Below are 18,148 nucleotides of genomic sequence, written 5' to 3'. Positions count from 1 at the left end.
TATAAAAAAATGGATTTTTTCACACTGATGGCTGCAAAAATGAATTGCTTCATTGTAACATTAACTGTAAGGTCAGAATGATTCTGGTTTCATTTAGACTCGAAATAAAATAAAATAGCCTATTGTTCAATGTTTTCATTTTAATATTTTTTTTTTTTAAATAAACACAAAGATTCAGATGAGAAATGTTACATAGAATAAAACACCACAGGATCATTGAATTGTTTTTAATGGCATTTATTTTTCCTTCTATAACTTTCAGAAAGTTTTACAAAAGTAGAAAAATTAAGGAACAAGACGAGAACTGATCATGAATGACAATTCTGTCAAAACATATATTAACATTGAGAGATCCACAGACTGTTGGGTTTGTAGGTGTTCTGCAGGATTTGGTCTTCATATCTGTGGAAAACAAATATAATTCATCAAAGGTTGTTGCAAAATACAAGACCAGTAAATCTTGAGAAAACAAGTTACACATAAAAAAAATAGTGCTGTCAAATTGCTTAATCGCATCTGACATAAAAGGACACAGACACAAACTTTTATGTTAGATGTGATTAATCGACTTGACAGGACAAAAAAAAAAAAAACGAATAATTCATCCTATCATGAACATATCATGATGATGACTTTACATTGGACGTTTACATTTCTCTAAATAACATCTGTGACCCTGGATCACAATACCAGTCACATGGGCATTTTTTTTTTTTTTATTGAGACGTATACATCACATGAAAGCTGAATAAATAAGAGTTCCATTGATTTATGGTTTGTTAGAATAGGACAATATTTGGCCGTGATACAACTATTTCAACAAAAATACAACAAAAAAATCTAAACATTGAGAAAATCATCTTTAAAGTTGTCCATTTATGTCCGTGATTTTGCAGCATTCACTCACAAAAATAAATGTTTTATATATTTACGGTAGGAAATTTACAAAATATCTTCATGGATCATGATCTTTACTTAATATCCTAATGATTTTTGGCATAAAATAAAAATCTATCATTTTGACCCATACAACGTATTACTGGCTATTGCCACAAATATACCCGTGCGACATGTGACTGGTTTTGTGATCCAGGGTCACATATGGTAACTGAAAGCCTTATTGAACGAACATGAACACAAAATGCTGTAACAGAATGAAAGATAGAATTAAGCAATGACAGATTTAGGGATGGGTATCGTTAAGGTTTTAACGGTATTACTACTCTTACCGATACTCCTTATCGATCCGGTACTTTAACGGTATTCTTATCGGTTCTTTTTGTTATATAAAAAAAAAAGGGATTTTTTTTTTATTTAGAACATAATTAATATTGCTTTATATTTTGAAGTGTTAAATAAATATCTATAGCAAAAGAAAAAGCAATGCTTTAACAAAACAAATAAAACATGTATGTTATGCAGAAGGGTGCAGGCTTTTGTGTTTATACAGAAGACATAGGACACCAAAAACAAAGTACAAACACATGGTCCAAAAAAAAAAAAAAGTATACAATAAAACAAATATACAAATTATATACCCAGTGCTTTAATTTCAGTAATGTCTACTGACATTACTGTTCAGGAGTAGGCTAATATGGGCTAAAAAGACATCCAATAAAGTCAGATGTAAAATAACACTGCATAGTTTATCATAGATAGATTAAAGCTTATAAAAGCCAAAATTATTCATTCAAGAGCTGCGACTGATTTTCTCTTTGCCTTTTGTTGTTTGATTCGCGATAATGGAGCAATCGTCAGCAGGTCTGCCTCTTTAAGACCAAATGCAGATCTAATCATTATTACGCATCATATTTTCTCTATTAACGCCCATTTAAGACATAAACTGTATTTAAGTGAATAAACTGTTTAAGTGAATCTCCAAGACGGCCATTTTGACATATTTGATCGTTTAGATGCGCACACGAAGCCCAAAATATACGTTGCTTGTCTCGTTGCGGTGTGTTTCGGAGCGCGCGCCGCATTTGGAACAGCGTCTATTGCGTCAATTTTGGTACTTTTAATAGCCTTTTATTATCAAACGTGCCCCACAGTTTAGCAACAGTATAGACTACATTTTACAGCAATCACCGATCGTGCAGATTCTGACGTAACGTTTGAGTTTTAGGGAGAAATGACCGCAGCGCACCGCTGTGAGGGGAAGGAAGTTGCGGTCCAAATGCGGCTTTAGTTTTTAATGGTTATACCTCAAATATCTTCTTTTTTTATAATCATTGGAAGCCAAAATCTAAATCTAAAATAAAATTAGTTTAATATCAAAGATCTATAGTGTAACCGTTTGAATGTTTAGTTCTGTCCTCATCGTCACTCATTAAGCAGGGCTGTTGTGTTGTGCGCGCCGTGGCTCCGCGTGAAAGATCGCTCTCTCTCTCTCTCTCAAAAATGCATCACAGACAAATGGTTCAATATTATTATATATAGAAGTGGCTGGCGAGATTAAATTTGCAAGATAATAATTTCTTAATAGCAATAATAAATAGCAAGTGTACTTTCTTAATTTCTCCAGTACCGACAGCAGAACCGATAACGTCCGAGCTTATCGATCCAGCGGTCTTTCATAATTCAGCACCGGGGCCCGTTTAATACCGAGTTTCGGTACCCATCCCTAGACAGATTAATGGGGGACTATATTGTGCCCTTTTTTACAAGATGTAATATAAGTCTCTGGTGTCCCCTAGAGACTCTGCTGAGTCCCTCATCATGTATCATAGCTTGCCAAATTTGCCCCTTTTTGGCTGTGAACAAAAACACAACATTTTTGTATGTGTCCCTTTAAATGCAAATGAGCTGCTGCTTCCCGCCCCCTTTCCAGAAGTCTGACAAAGATAGAGACTCAGAAAGAAGTTACAACATTTCTGAAAATTTTGTGGGTAAATTTATGTAGTGGATGTGGAGTTAAAGGGATATTTCACTGCTGGAAAGAAGAATGTGTATTTAAATTTGGTCATTTATGTAGTAGAAATGTGAAATTATTTTAGAAGTTGGTGCCTTCTAGAATGAGAAAAGCCAGAAATCTATTTTTGGCTCATGTGGATGAAAGACTACAACTCCCAGAATGCACTTGCTTCGCTGCCCTAAGAGGACACTCCCAAGCCACGCCTACCGGTTACAGAGGGCAGTATCAGGAGAAATGATACAGCTAGGCTACTAGTCGACTGGAAACTGAAAAGACGGCATTTTATCGTGAGATCCCCCTATGGGCGGGTTGAACACATGCGGAACGAACTCCTCCTACTGGCTGGAGTCTCTCGCCTCTGGACAAACCTCTGATGTTGTTTTTTTGTCCAGACACACAACACAGAAATCTCTCGTCTCAGGGGGACATGAGGGAGGGAAGCACGGTCATTCGAAAATACTCCTGGGTTTCTACTGATACAAAACTTAATGCTAATCGGTGAAGTATCCCTTTAATTTGATTCAAACTAGCATGTACTGTCATATTAATCTAGAAATCTTTCAGAAACAACTTTTAGGAAAATCCAGCATTGCACTGACCCTCGTGTGTGAAGTAGTCTGGCGAAAAATGATTTGCGCAAATATATTACACTTTAACGACTTTCTTCGGCACATTTTCTTCATAAATTAAATTCAACTACGGTGTCCTCAGTGGCTCAGATGCCGAGAGTCTATTGAGACTCCTATGTTCATTAGTATATCCAATAAAAGAACATTTGTAATGTTTTTGGTGCATTCATTGTAAATCTTCAGCTGCTACAGTGAGTAAACAGCAATAGCGAACTGTTATGGCTCACTCAGGGTGTGATCTATGCTAATTAGGGCAGATCGTCACCAGTCATGGAAATCTGGAACCTCTTGTTTGGAGAGACTGTTTATGAATTATGGGGATTATAAAAAAGGAGTGGGTGGATTTTACCATTATAGGCAGGTTGTTTGTGAATGTGAATTTTGCATAATAGGTCCCCCTTTAAGGCACTTCTGTCCAACTAAATATTTCATTGCACACAAATCAATACATGACATGAAAAAGGAAGCATATACAGCTGTGTCAGGTCATTTGTCTATATTAGGCACCAGAGGGTTTAATATCTGTCAGCTAGAGAGTTTTTAGAGAAATTGGCTTAGGAAGCAAGCAGTTTAAAATACACTCTAAACTGCTTGCTTCCTAAGCCAATTTCTCTAAAAACTCTCTAGCTGACAGATATTAAAGGAGAACTCCGGTCAATTTTAACATTGAGCTAATTTTTTTGTACATTTGGAGTGCTGTCAATACAGAGAACAACGACAAAAATCGGTGTTGCCTACACCGAGTTATTCTATTTTTAAAATTTGCACCCTATTGACTTCAATGGGGCAAGTAGTAAGCCTGCTTTTTAGCCTCTTAACATCCTTTAAGTGTCATTACAAGTGCACAGAAAATGTGAGTGATTCCTTCCGAGTGAACACGAGTGGATCTGACTGCAGTAGATGTTAGAGATATTAATAAAAATGAAGTTAATTCAGCCAGCGCTCATACCTTTGTTTACATCCTGTTTTCGGTGGAAGGCCATAGTAATCGATTGTCGAGTTCACGCGCATAGGTTTAGTACCTATGATCACGCGCGTGAACTCGACAATCGATTACTATGGCCTTCCACCGAAAACAGGATGTAAACAAAGGTATGAGCGCTGGCTGAATTAACTTCATTTTTATTAATATCTCTAACATCTACTGCAGTCAGATCCACTCGTGTTCACTCGGAAGGAATCACTCACATTTTCTGTGCACTTGTAATGACACTTAAAGGATGTTAAGAGGCTAAAAAGCAGGCTTACTACTTGCCCCATTGAAGTCAATAGGGTGCAAATTTTAAAAATAGAATAACTCGGTGTAGGCAACACCGATTTTTGTCGTTGTTCTCTGTATTGACAGCACTCCAAATGTACAAAAAAATTAGCTCAATGTTAAAATTGACCGGAGTTCTCCTTTAAACCCTCTGGTGCCTAATATAGATGAAAAGGATCAGGATCCATATCTGCAATTTTGTTGCTTTGTTTTCTTTTCTGGTTTCTGAGCTATGAGACAGTTCATCTGTGCACAACAGAACCTCATTTACAATTGGAACTGAATCACACACAGATTTGACTAAATAGATTGTCTAACAAATTACACACATGAAAAGTGATTTTGAACCACTCTTAAAACGCAACCATCTGCTGTACACACACCTGCTGGGACGCTCTCATTCAGCCAACAAAATTGACGACCACTAGATGCAGAACGGTGTGAGCGAAGAGGAAGTCAGCGAATGCTCTCTCAGGAGAGACGGTCAGGAAATCTCCTTTATTCTGAGGGTTGATCTGGATGCGAAGACAGACTGAAGATAGAAGAACATAAAGACATTAATTATCAAACTATAGCCTACTTTATGACTACAGCACACATACAAGACCTGGATATATCAACATTGTTTGGTGTAGGTGGTTATTTAAATGGTTAAGGATTAGAAAACATGGGACGATATCAATTTTTTAATATATATATATATATATATATATATATATATATATATATATAAGGGTCATTGACGAATAAGGTTTTTAAAAGTGTAAAAAAAAAAAGAATGGAGATATAAATATATAGTTTACCTAGGTGTTAACAATAAGATTTTGTGGTTTGTACAATCAATTAACACTGTTTTTTGTCATTTTTTTACAAGATGGAAAAAATTTGTCACCAAAAAAGTCATTTGGTTTAACCACTGATTTGAAAGTTAAAAACTGATTTGACATTGATGTTGCGATAGTATATAGTGTGTACCACAGAAGAAATATTAAATAAAATGATCACTGATCTCATAAATGTAATCATTTATTGGACTACTCTAAACACTCCAACATATTCAAGTAAAACATTGCACAGGGAAAGGAGAAAAGGGGAAATATTAAAAAAAAGAGCCTTATCTGCTTTATATTTGTATTATTGTAGTTCCTTTAGTTATTAAAAACAATATTATTCCATTTAAATATTTACTATATCGGTTTTACCGAATGACCTTTTGACACTTCAAAATCTTTTAAATACCTTTATATGTAGTAAAATATAATTAAAACCTTTTGGATTCAGTAAAAGAGATCAAGTTGTACTACCTTACATACTTTGGATGTTATATATTTGTTTTTTAATTATTATTATTATTATTAAGGCCTTTGGACAAAAAAATGACCCGTCACGTCATTGACCCATATATATATATATATATATATATATATATAAACTCAGATATGAGGTTCTTTAAATAATCACATTAAATAAATAAAGATAAAACAATCTTATCTTATAATATGCTATTATTATTTCATATTAAGTTGTTTTACCATCTAAATGGGGGGTATATATATATATATATATATAACATTAAAGACTGAAATAATAGCTGAACAATTTACATTTTAACACACATTAAAACACATAAACAAGTTATTTTAAATTGCATGAATATTTCACAATTTTACTGTATTTTTGATCAGATAAATTCAGCTTTGTTGGGCACAATATAGTTATTCCAAAAACAATTTTTTTGTAATTATTGCAAACTTTTTTGAACCCGTAGTGCATGTATGTGTGCATATATTATATACTGAAATCATAAAGACAATTAAAATAAAAGTTTTACATGACCGTTTGCCTTTTTGGTGCAATATATATATTTTTTAATTAACATCATAAACAGACATATATAAATTGGACAAAGATAAGCCCATTAAACAATAACTTTTGATTCTATTTATATATGATTAAATTTGCGTAAATACCCGCCAGTATGAAGCATCCCACACATGAAATGAATCCAGATAAGAAGCTGTTGAAGGGAAACGTTCCCACCAGCACACAGTACAGGAACTGAAACACTCCTGTCAGCAAAATATACAGCATATAAGCGTCGATCATCTTCAGCTTATTCGGTGTGCTGCTCCTGTACTCCTCCACAAAACGCGACAAAACAGAAAATACCGAGTTAGACATAATTTCTCCTCAACACGAGCACAATTTCCCTAGAAATCAAGCAGCAAGGAAATGAATGACGTGTAAGCAGAGAGAGACAGATGTGCGTCCACTAAATGTTCCCCATTGAAACTGCAGGTGAATTTTAGTTCCGATGCTCGTGAAGCGTTCGTGTTCGAGAAAACAAACATGTACACATTACAGAATCATATTAATTAACAACAATAAACTATGAACATTGCTATTGATCAAAGAAAATAATGACGTTAAACCCAATTCCTTTAACACTATAAAAGACTGACATATGATTTGACTATTTATATATCATTTTAATTAGAAATATTATTTTTTGAATATAAAGCATAATACAAACAACTACACAACCTAATTTTCTATCAGTAGGCCTATAATTTTCCAAATCCACTCGGAATAACTAGAGACAATTGTTAAATTAAAGAATAATAGGCTGATAGGTTAAAATTTTCCAGAAAAGTCTTAAATACTATCAAGAAAATGCTACCGGAAATGGATCAGAGCTAAGATTATTCCTTATCTTATAATCTCATTACCACAGTAATGTTTTGAAACATAAACATTTCCAATATATAAATATGTTCACGAATCACGAATTAAGACAACAGTGCGTTTCATGCCATTTCACCCACTTATTTTATTTCTATGGTGCGGCTCCTTTAAATGCGCTTACGTCAGTGTTACAAAACACAAACACGGGCCTTTAAAGGGACTCTATGTGACAGGTCCGGTAGCAAACACACGAATCTTAAGTGTAACAGTGTTTCGTCTTAGATTGTTCTTGTATTATGCTTCATAATGTCTCCTGCAAACGCCACAATGCAAGACGAGACTGACACAGAGTGAGTACCGTAATATTTTAATAAATACAGTCATATTATACAATATGTGAGTCGCTCATGTAACATGAAGTGTCCTTCTATTATGTAACACTGTATGTTTAACATTTCACTATTTTCAGGATCCCTGCCGTGAATGTCTGAAATGAAGTAATAGAATAAATCATACATGCTGGTATGACTTGTGTTGGATGATTTCATAAGGTTATGCAAAGTCATGCTGAGTTATTAGTCTACGTCACAGTAGTTATGGCTCAGTTTTTCAACCAGATAACAATATAGAATACTTTACAGCTTATTTTTTTGTTGTATTATCATATTAATTTTAAAATTTAGGACTTAAAATGTAAATGTTAGTGGCACCTTTTATTCATATGATGCACAGTGCAGACTACATGCTGGTGATGCTCCTAACATAATTCATATCTTAACTTTTCTGTCTGTAACACAACATTTTTTAATGTTAATGGCACTTTTTATTTATATGATAGACCAATAAAAAAAGTAGACCGTTAAAAAAACATTTTATAATAAAGTGATGCTTCTAAAATAATTTACTTCTAAAGTTTTTTGTCTTATTATTGGTATAGGAATATTAATGTTTAAATGTAAGAGGAAAATGGAAATGTTAATGGGACCTTTTATTCATATGATGTACAGTTCAGAGCAGACCATAAATAAAAGTATTGAATAAAGTGATACTCCTAACATAATAACTTAACTTTTCTGTCTTATTTGCTCATAGGAGTATTATTTTAAAACGTTTAATAATAATTCGTTGTTTATATATTCTTTTGTGTGCTTGTGAATGAATTGTACTCACAAAGCATTAATAATACTGGGTTTATTGCCAGCAGGTGACAGGCTTGTACTGTGTATAAAGGCAGATGACGTAACGCAGTATGTACACAGTCTCATAGACCTTCTATTGCTCTCACCCCTTCAGTGACTTTACATGTCTCTGTCTTTCTAGGCCGACCTCTGGGAACTGGTCCTGGTGGCCCTCTTGGAGACCAACATCCATGTCCTTATTGAAAAGTGCCGAAGCTAAAATTATTGCCTGTAAGATCCTCACCGTTCCCTTTTAATATTTAGAATTTGTATAGGATACATTGGTAACACTTTACGATAAGGTTAATTAGTTAACATTAGTTAATGTATTAACTAACAATGAGCAATACATTTGTTACAGTATGTATTAATATTTGCTAATGTTAGTTAATAAATATACAGCTGTTCATTGTTTGTTCATATTAGTTCACAGAACATTAACTAAAGGTTAACAAATACAACCTTTGATTTTAATAAGGTATTAGTAAACGTTTAAATTCATTTTAACTAACATTAATAGTAGTATTGTTCATTCTAAGTTCATGTTAACAAAGTCAGTTAACTAATGTTAACTAATGAACCTTATTGTAAAGTGTTACAGATACATTTTTTCATTCTATTTAATATGTCCAGGTATCCAGAATAACGTTTGGTCCAGATTTGTGACTTTGCCAAATCAAAACAGAATATGGACCCTTAAAGTCACCAATAAGACAGCACTCAAACATAAAGACCAAGGTAGAGTTTCTAATCTTTACAGTAGCTGCTAAAGTATCTAAAGTATTTAGCACACTTAAATAAGCCTGACTGTGTCCCGTTCTCTCTCTAGCCGCTCAGACGCCCCTAGTGATGGTCCACGGGTTTGGAGGGGGGGTCGGCCTCTGGATCCGTAACTTGGACGCATTGTGTCATTCTCGACCCGTCTACGCCATTGACCTGCTGGGCTTCGGGCGCAGTTCTCGCCCGTCATTCCCATCTGAAGCCTCATTGGCCGAAGAGCAGTTTGTTAATTCAATAGAGCAATGGAGACAATCAGTGGGGCTGGAACGCATGATCCTATTGGGCCACAGCTTGGGTGGTTACCTAGCAACGTCATATACCATTCAATATCCAGAAAGGTATCTAAGAAAGCTTATGTTGTCAAATTATAGCGCAATAATAGTAATAGTTTATCAGCTACTCACTATTATTTAATATATTGAACTACACGACCCTGAGACCAGTTGTGTTTTTGTCCACCAGAGTCAGTCACCTCATCCTGGTGGACGCGTGGGGTTTCCCTGAGAGACCCCAGCCTCAGTCACAGGAGTCAGGAGGTCAAGGGTCAGAGCTGAAGAGGGTATCGCCGCCTCGCTGGGTGAAAGCTCTTGCTTCAGTGTTCAGCCTCTTCAACCCACTGGCCGTCATCAGAGCAGCTGGTCCGTGGGGTGAGTGTGAGAACCATGAGCCTAGTAACATGCAGTGACGTCTAGGTCCAACTGAAATGAACATCACACGTTACTGATCTGGAACTATGCATAAGCATGGTTGTTTATCACACGAATTTTCAAACGCACGTCTTTTTCTTGTTCATAATAAATTAATAAATAATAATGAACAACTATTTGTAACTGATACTTTTCAGTATTAAATGACTTTTTTTTTTTTTTTTTTTACTGTGCTGATCACAATGCATCATGAGACTAACATCTTTGTGATTCAAATATGTGATTACGCCTAAAACTTTGATCGTAACTTGGTATCTTATGCTAGCCTGGAAATCCAGACCTAAATCTGAAAGATTAATGGTCTGGCATCGACTAATGAAAATCGGCGACACCAAGCATGCATTTGAAAATCTCACTGCACGCAATTGGATAACACTACGACCAATCACAACAAGCCCCATACGCTTAGCTACCAGTGGAGCTAACTGGTAGATTAGACTCTTGCCGTATCCGGTCGGGAAAACAGCAAGAACGCCCTTCTTGCAAAGGAACGATTTGAGCGGCGTCTTCTGTTCCTCTTTTAGATAAAAAGCCAAGTCTAACTCGTTCATTGTAGCGGCCAAAGCCGTTTCAATCAACTGGTGTTCATCCATAGCCATCTTGCAATGTTTACTAATGACTTCGACGTCACAGCGCTGTCATCATCTGTTTAGCTCGCCTCTGACCCGCCTATATCAGATAACCCGATGTGATTGGTGCAGCTCGGATACAAGGGCATATTTAATGAGCATCATTACTCGACGCCAGAGTAAACTCGCTGAGCAAATTCAACTTGTGCTCTTGTGAGAACTCTGGATTTTCAGGGTAATCTTATGCTGCCTTGCTTATAATGCTGTCTATTTAGGCAGCATACTAGACTTTTGACAAAAAGTTTATGTTTATCTGTTAGTCAAGAAAACACTAAAGCATTTAATTTCCACTTAGAAAAAATAAACATTTGCTCACATCGCGTCTTCATCTGCAGGTCCAGGGCTGGTGAACAGATTCCGTCCTGACTTCAAGAGGAAGTTTGAGGGTCTGTTTGATGACGACACCATGACACAATACATTTACCACTGTAACGCCCAGAGCCCGAGGTACAGTCATATTAAACAATACCTATTATGCTTTTTCACATTTTCAGCTTTCTTTAGTGTGTAATGTTGCTGTTTGAGCATGAAAATGGTCTGCAAAGTTACAAAGCACAGAGTCCCTCCAGCGGGAGTTATTCTCTATATCGGTGTCACTGTTTCTGAAACGCCTCCATTGTAGTCTTGAGTTTTCTTCTGGGAACGAACACGTCACTATTCCTCATTTAAATAATTCCTGTACAAGACATGCGTAAAATAAAGAGGCGTGGCCTGGTTGAGTTAGTTAGTAGTGTGTTGAAACTCGTGGTTATGGTAAGGGGCGGGGCATTTCCCAAACACGCTCAAAGTGCTTGACCAATCACAACACACTGCTCCAGCCGACCAATCAGAGCACATTGCGCTTTTCAGAAGGAGGAGCTTCATAGAGACAGGAACTAAACAGAGCGTTACTGACAGACTGGGAAGAGAGGAGCTGCAACTATGTTAAATATGTGAAAAATAATGTGTTTTTTAAACATTCAAGCTTGAAAAATATTGTGGTAGACCCCAGAAACAAAATCAAGACTTTGTAAAAGGGTATAACGTGGCCTTTTTAACATTTACTTTCTAGAGATGCATTTCTTTACAGATGTAGAAGCAATAGTGTATTTTATTCTCTTTTCCTCTCAGTGGTGAGGTGGGTTTCAAAGCCATGTCTGAGTCTCTCGGCTGGGCCAAAAGGCCTATGGTTCAGCGTGTGAACCTGCTGCCACCGTCGACACCCGTCAGCATGCTGTACGGATCGCTCTCATGGGTGGACAGCTCTACTGGAAACACTGTCATTCAGATCAGAGGCAAAAACCTCACCAGTGTCACGGTGAGTAAGAAACGACAGCGTTTGCACATTTTAAATTCATGGAAAATCTAAAATGAGTGAATGTTGTTGGCTTTTCTCTGCAGATGATTGAAGAAGCTTCCCATCACGTCTACGCCGATCAGCCGGACGAGTTCAACCGAGTGGTTGAGAATATCTGTAATACGGTAGACTGAATATGATCAGACAGGATGGACATTGATTTGTGTTTTGGCATTTCTATCTTTGAAAGAGTTCTGTCCTGTGTTTGTGGGATGATCAGATTGATAGAAACATTTAAAGGCAAAGCTGTTCTCAGACCTTGTCACTTCATAATCAAATTGTATTGTTTGTGGCCTTTAATGTTGAAAAGCTCAATGACTGTACTGCAGAATTTAATGGAAGCTGGTTGTATTTGTATTTTCTAACATATATTTTATTCAGATTTCTGTTTTTAGCATGCACTGAGAAAGTCATGCTACCCGTTAAACCTGTGCCATGAATGCATTGACAATGTTTGGACGGTCATATTGACTAAGAGATGTTTAATAATTATTTCATTCTGCATTATAAACGGTTGTCTGTATTTTATAACGTGCATATCTCAATACAAGGCTGTACCTTTAATACAGTGTGTCTGCATTTGTTTCTCTTTATTTATTTTTAAACGTGTTTCTGGAAGCAGTTCTCATTCCTCTTGTGATTACAATTAAGTAACACTAAGAGGTGCTAGATGCAAAGTTTGGCATTTTCGGGTAGAATAATGCAGCTGATTTCATCAGAGCATTCCCATTAAAACTAGCTCATTGCATACACAAGTATAGTTCCTGCTATTGTAAAAATGGCATGTGAATCAGTATGCAGTATGCAACAATAAACAGCTATAGCATGATCTCACTGGATCACAAATATGATTTTGTATTTTAATCCAATTTAAAATGAATTCAAATAAATAAATTCTATATATCTATTCTTTCATGTTGTAATGCCAAATTCTGACCCTTCCATCTGAATGTCAGAGCAGAAATCATCAACCAGAGAGTCATCAATCTTCTATTGTCCACTTTTAGTGTAGCCCGTGCGAATTGTAGCCTCAGTTTCTGTGTGTAACTGGTGTGTCTTCTGCTGCTGTATTGCATCTGCTGCAAGGTTCAGCGTGTTTTTCTATTTTTCAGATCATTCTCTATAAATCCTAGAGATGGTTGTGCGTGAAAATCCCAGTAGATCAGCGGTTTGTGAAATACTCAGACCAGCCTGTCTGGCACCAACAACCATGCCACGTTCAAAGTCACTTAAATCACCTTTCTTATCCATTCTGATGCTCATTTTGAACTTCAGCAGATCGTCTTGATCATGGCTGCATCCAAAATTGCATACTCTTAAGTACTTATTTTGAATAAGTAATTACTTTCATGACTGCTAAAAAGTACGTACTATATTGTATGAATAAAGAAAATAGTATGAAATCTACTACATTGGGCATGCTTTCGTTATCATGTGACCAACCAGCATCAGTTGTGTCGCTTCACTGCCATTCATAAATCCTCTTCCATGGCCTCAAGGGATAGTAAAAAAAAAAAAAAAAAACTCATCGGAAGTAGTTGGTCATCTGTAGTTTTGCCTCCTCTTTTATGAGTACTGTGAATTTGGACATGCTTCTTTTGTCACATAAGGTGTTTGCAGAGAATATTTATTCAATATATAATAAACATTTGTAGCAGCAGTATTATGAAGCTGTGAGAAATAATAATTACAAAGGTCAGATGCGTCTGAGAAAGTCTTGTAAATTCCAGTGATTGTAAAGTCAGGGGATTTCCATCAAACAGATGACTGTGAAAGACCAAAGATTGTATCAAACCATTATTAAAGAAGTGTGAAATAAATATGTCTTTTGGAGGCATATTGACTCTGGGAAAGGGTTGATTGTCCTTGGAAAATGTTAAATCAAAGATTATTTGAGCATCTTGCCTCTGGGAAAGGGTTGATTATCTACTGGCAGGATTCCAGTATTTAAGAGAAAGACGAGAGGAGTAAGATTTAATTGTGGGAAACAGGTGGGGTGAATCTTAAAAAAAAAAAAAAAAATTGCATGGTCATTGCCAAACAGCAGATAAGCAATAATCAGGGTTCAAGAGCTTTAAGGCCTTTAAGCACTTTTGTAAAAAGGTATTATGTTATATTTAGCAAGCATGTAACCACTTAGCTCATAGATGGAAAAGACCATTTACAGCCAATACAGGCATTTTACCAAGGAAATATAGTTGTTTTAAAGCTTTTAACAGTTATCGAGGATTAGCCAAAAACCTAGGGACTAGTTCGCGAAAGTATATACACTCACCTAAAGGATTATTAGGAACACCATACTAATACTGTGTTTGACCCCCTTTCGCCTTCAGAACTGCCTTAATTCTACGTGGCATTGATTCAACAAGGTGCTGAAAGCATTCTTTAGAAATGTTGGCCCATATTGATAGGATAGCATCTTGCAGTTGATGGAGATTTGTGGGATGCACATCCAGGGCACGAAGCTCCCGTTCCACCACATCCCAAAGATGCTCTATTGGGTTGAGATCTGGTGACTGTGGGGGCCATTTTAGTACAGTGAACTCATTGTCATGTTCAAGAAACCAATTTGAAATGATTCGAGTTTTGTGACATGGTGCATTATCCTGCTGGAAGTAGCCATCAGAGGATGGGTACATGGTGGTCATAAAGGGATGGACATGGTCAGAAACAATGCTCAGGTAGGCCGTGGCATTTAAACGATGCCCAATTGGCACTAAGGGGCCTAAAGTGTGCCAAGAAAACATCCCCCACACCATTACACCACCACCACCAGCCTGCACAGTGGTAACAAGGCATGATGGATCCATGTTCTCATTCTGTTTACGCCAAATTCTGACTCTACCATCTGAATGTCTCAACAGAAATCGAGACTCATCAGACCAGGCAACATTTTTCCAGTCTTCAACTGTCCAATTTTGGTGAGCTCGTGCAAATTGTAGCCTCTTTTTCCTATTTGTAGTGGAGATGAGTGGTACCCGGTGGGGTCTTCTGCTGTTGTAGCCCATCCGCCTCAAGGTTGTGCGTGTTGTGGCTTCACAAATGCTTTGCTGCATACCTCGGTTGTAACGAGTGGTTATTTGTAACGAGTGGCCCATTCTCCTCTGACCTCTAGCATCAACAAGGCATTTTCGCCCACAGGACTGCCGCATACTGGATGTTTTTCCCTTTTCACACCATTCTTTGTAAACCCTAGAAATGGTTGTGCGTGAAAATCCCAGTAACTGAGCAGACTGTGAAATACTCAGACCGGCCCGTCTGGCACCAACAACCATGCCACGCTCAAAATTGCTTAAATCACCTTTCTTTCCCATTCTGACATTCAGTTTGGAGTTCAGGAGATTGTCTTGACCAGGACCACACCCCTAAATGCATTGAAGCAACTGCCATGTGATTGGTTGATTAGATAATTGCATTAATGAGAAATTGAACAGGTGTTCCTAATAATCCTTTAGGTGAGTGTATATATATATTTTTTAATAATCTTTAATATTTAACTAAGAATTCGTTTGACAACGGTGGTCTGTTGCTTAGAATGAGGAGTTATACCATATGGTATAAATGTTGTGGGCATGTGCGAAAAATCTTGTGATATAGTCCTACAATCCTTTACGCATGTGAAAAACACAAAGGTGGCGATGGCGATGTCTTTCGAATTTATCACAGGCCTCTAGGGCCGCGAGTCAAACAGGCCCAACGAGTTTCATTCGGCCTCCATTAACCTTGTTTGACAGCCGCTCGAAATTCATTGGCCGATGGCGCCCGTGTTTTTTTAAATACGTGAATGTTCTCTTAGACAATCACGGCACCTTGGACAAAGACACGCATGCCAGTTTTCAAGTCAATCAGACTTACTGTTGTGTAGCTGTAGCCGTTTTTTTCTATTTCACACGACCACAGACCGAGTTTGGTGAAATTATCTCATTAGGGATAGCCGTTTTAGTAAAAGTGGCCACGCCCAATTCGAACGCATTAGCGTGCATGGTGGGCGATAATTTGATAATTATTGACAATCAGACTCTATAGAATCTTTTTTCACTGGTTTGGTTCCGAACGAGCGGAAAACCTAGGACTATTCGCAAAAGTAGGTTTTCGAAAAATCCCCAAATATCCCAAAAGTTGGCCGGTGACTATCGAATCAGAGATCAATTAAATAGCAATTAAGGAGCCATTACAGACTTTTGATCGTTGCAGCGCCACCATCAGGCCAAGTGGGGCAAGCCTTGGTGACGTTGTAGACGGGGTGGGTACAACCAAGTTTCAAGTCTCTATGACTTATGGTTTGGTCTGCCAAATCACTTTTAGGGGAAAACACGGATCCTTGGAAATTCCCGCTGTCATCTCGGCTTTGTCCAATAAAGTCTTATTTTAATTTCTGGAACTTTGCCTCTTGAGTTTAATTTACAAGAAGGAAGACTTTTCTCCACAACGTTTTTCGCCTACCATATTGTAGAGAAGTGTGTGATTTCGATGCCGTCTACATGCCCACATGCATCGAGTTGCCATGTGATTGGCTGATTTGATATTTGAGTTAATGAGCAGTTTGTGATGCACAGGTGTTTGGTGTTATTGGATTGTTTAATAAAACTCTTCAACGGGTTATCTCAAGAAGACAGATGACATTTGTTAAAATGCAAACACTAAGGGAGTGTTTTACTTCATCTTTCCAAATCAAACACACATGTCTTGTCTTGTTCAAAGCAGGCCAAACAGAGAACAAAATATGTGGTTAATAAAATGTCATTTGTTAAAGAAAAATACATTACATAGATAAATAATACAAACGTACATAAAACTTTTATATTCTTCATAAAAATCTAATATATAACGAAGTCTAACTTCATATGTCTTCATAGTTTAAGTGTACATGAATAGTGTTAGTTTACAGTTTTTGCAGTAGAAAATTAAGTGAAGATACGACAGCATTTTGCATAAGACCAATGCAACTCAATATTAACTCAGTTCCTTGAAGGCACATTAAATGAATTCATAATAGCCATTATTGTGAACAATATCCAATATAAGCCAGCAGAAAGGCACACAAAAAAAAATGGCTACAAATATTTTTTTTAGATTAAGATTCATTATGTAAAATTACAATCCTCATATATGTTAATACCACAGGCCTTAGTTTTTTCAGTGGTGAACAGAAACATTTGATCAGCTAAACTGAAACAACAAACAGTTAATACATACAGTGAAGCAAAGCAAAATCATTTTTTAAATAAATAATGTGTAAAATGAAATAAACAATATAAAATCAGGCACATACAGTAGGTATTTCATAAAATAGTGTGTTGAAAAAGAGGGTTATTTCTTTAAGATGTTTAACCTTAAAGAAATAATCGTGTGGCTCAGTGTAAACCACTTAAGAATGGTTAATGTAGTTCATTAACAGGCAGTTATGACCAGTGTTGGGAGTAACTCATTACAAGTAACTTGAGTTATGTAATCAGATTACTTTTTCAAGTAACCAGTAAAGCAACTCATTACTTTTCCAATGAAAAAAGTTACTTTTTCAAATAAGTAACACAAGTTACTTTTTCACATTTATTGCCTGACAGCTCTCCTGTCCCCCATGTTGAGAGAAATAAAGTTAGGAGGTGTTGTGTGTGTGTGTGTGTGCACTGTGTAAACATGATGGTTATTATTATAGTTCTAGACTAAATGTAAGCATTTGCTCAGCTCACTTGCACGAAAACATTCAGTATTCCTCAAAATGTATAAAACCAGTACAAAGCAATCTCATAATTTTATGCAAAACTTTTATAATTAACTATATTGAATTACACAAATATACTTTATGTATTTAATCTCACTTTATTAACAAATGTCTTTGCTGCTGACCTTCAAGATCTAATTCAACTATACTAATAAGTAAAAATGACTTTAGATTAGAATTAGAAATAAGAGTGTTGAACTTCCTTCTCCTGTATCCTATTGTTCTTTAATCCAGAATGGCTGAAAGGTTTGTTTGAGTGGCGTCCTCTAGGCGTAAACATGCATTTCCTTCAGCCTGAGGCTTATTCATT

General features: G+C 36.5%; 2 protein-coding genes across 2 annotated transcripts; one reads left to right on the top strand and one right to left on the bottom strand.

The window, feature by feature from the left end:
- Positions 1-221: 221 nt before the first annotated feature.
- dad1 (defender against cell death 1) lies at positions 222-7,084 on the bottom strand. The gene is made up of 3 exons (XM_084411956.1): positions 6,772-7,084; positions 5,185-5,333; positions 222-402 (listed from the first exon to the last, which is right to left on the bottom strand). Exons 1-2 carry the CDS (start codon positions 6,980-6,982, stop codon positions 5,203-5,205), a joined length of 342 nt encoding a protein of 113 aa, XP_084268082.1. The 5' UTR covers positions 6,983-7,084; the 3' UTR covers positions 222-402; positions 5,185-5,202.
- Positions 7,085-7,672: 588 nt separating this feature from the next.
- abhd4 (abhydrolase domain containing 4, N-acyl phospholipase B) lies at positions 7,673-12,687 on the top strand. The gene is made up of 8 exons (XM_084410440.1): positions 7,673-7,836; positions 8,807-8,895; positions 9,298-9,402; positions 9,494-9,782; positions 9,907-10,091; positions 11,116-11,227; positions 11,891-12,077; positions 12,161-12,687. Exons 1-8 carry the CDS (start codon positions 7,793-7,795, stop codon positions 12,248-12,250), a joined length of 1,101 nt encoding a protein of 366 aa, XP_084266566.1. The 5' UTR covers positions 7,673-7,792; the 3' UTR covers positions 12,251-12,687.
- The last annotated feature ends 5,461 nt before the right edge of the window (positions 12,688-18,148 follow it).

The sequence above is a fragment of the Rutilus rutilus genome (assembly GCF_951802725.1).
Source record: "Rutilus rutilus genome assembly, chromosome: 6".
NCBI lineage: Eukaryota > Metazoa > Chordata > Actinopteri > Cypriniformes > Leuciscidae > Rutilus > Rutilus rutilus.
Note: the sequence above shows the minus strand (reverse complement) of the source record. Positions and strands in the feature narration are given on the sequence as shown.

Coding starts and splice junctions, on each gene's coding strand:
- dad1 (XM_084411956.1), bottom strand. CDS start 6,982: ATGTCTAACTCGGTATTTTCTGTTTTGTCGCGTTTTGTGGAGGAGTAC. Junction 5,334..6,771: donor GGGATGCTTCATACTGGCGG/GTATTTACGCAA, acceptor TTCTATCTTCAG/TCTGTCTTCGCATCCAGATC.
- abhd4 (XM_084410440.1), top strand. CDS start 7,793: ATGTCTCCTGCAAACGCCACAATGCAAGACGAGACTGACACAGA. Junction 8,896..9,297: donor CGAAGCTAAAATTATTGCCT/GTAAGATCCTCA, acceptor TAATATGTCCAG/GTATCCAGAATAACGTTTGG. Junction 12,078..12,160: donor AAAACCTCACCAGTGTCACG/GTGAGTAAGAAA, acceptor TTTTCTCTGCAG/ATGATTGAAGAAGCTTCCCA.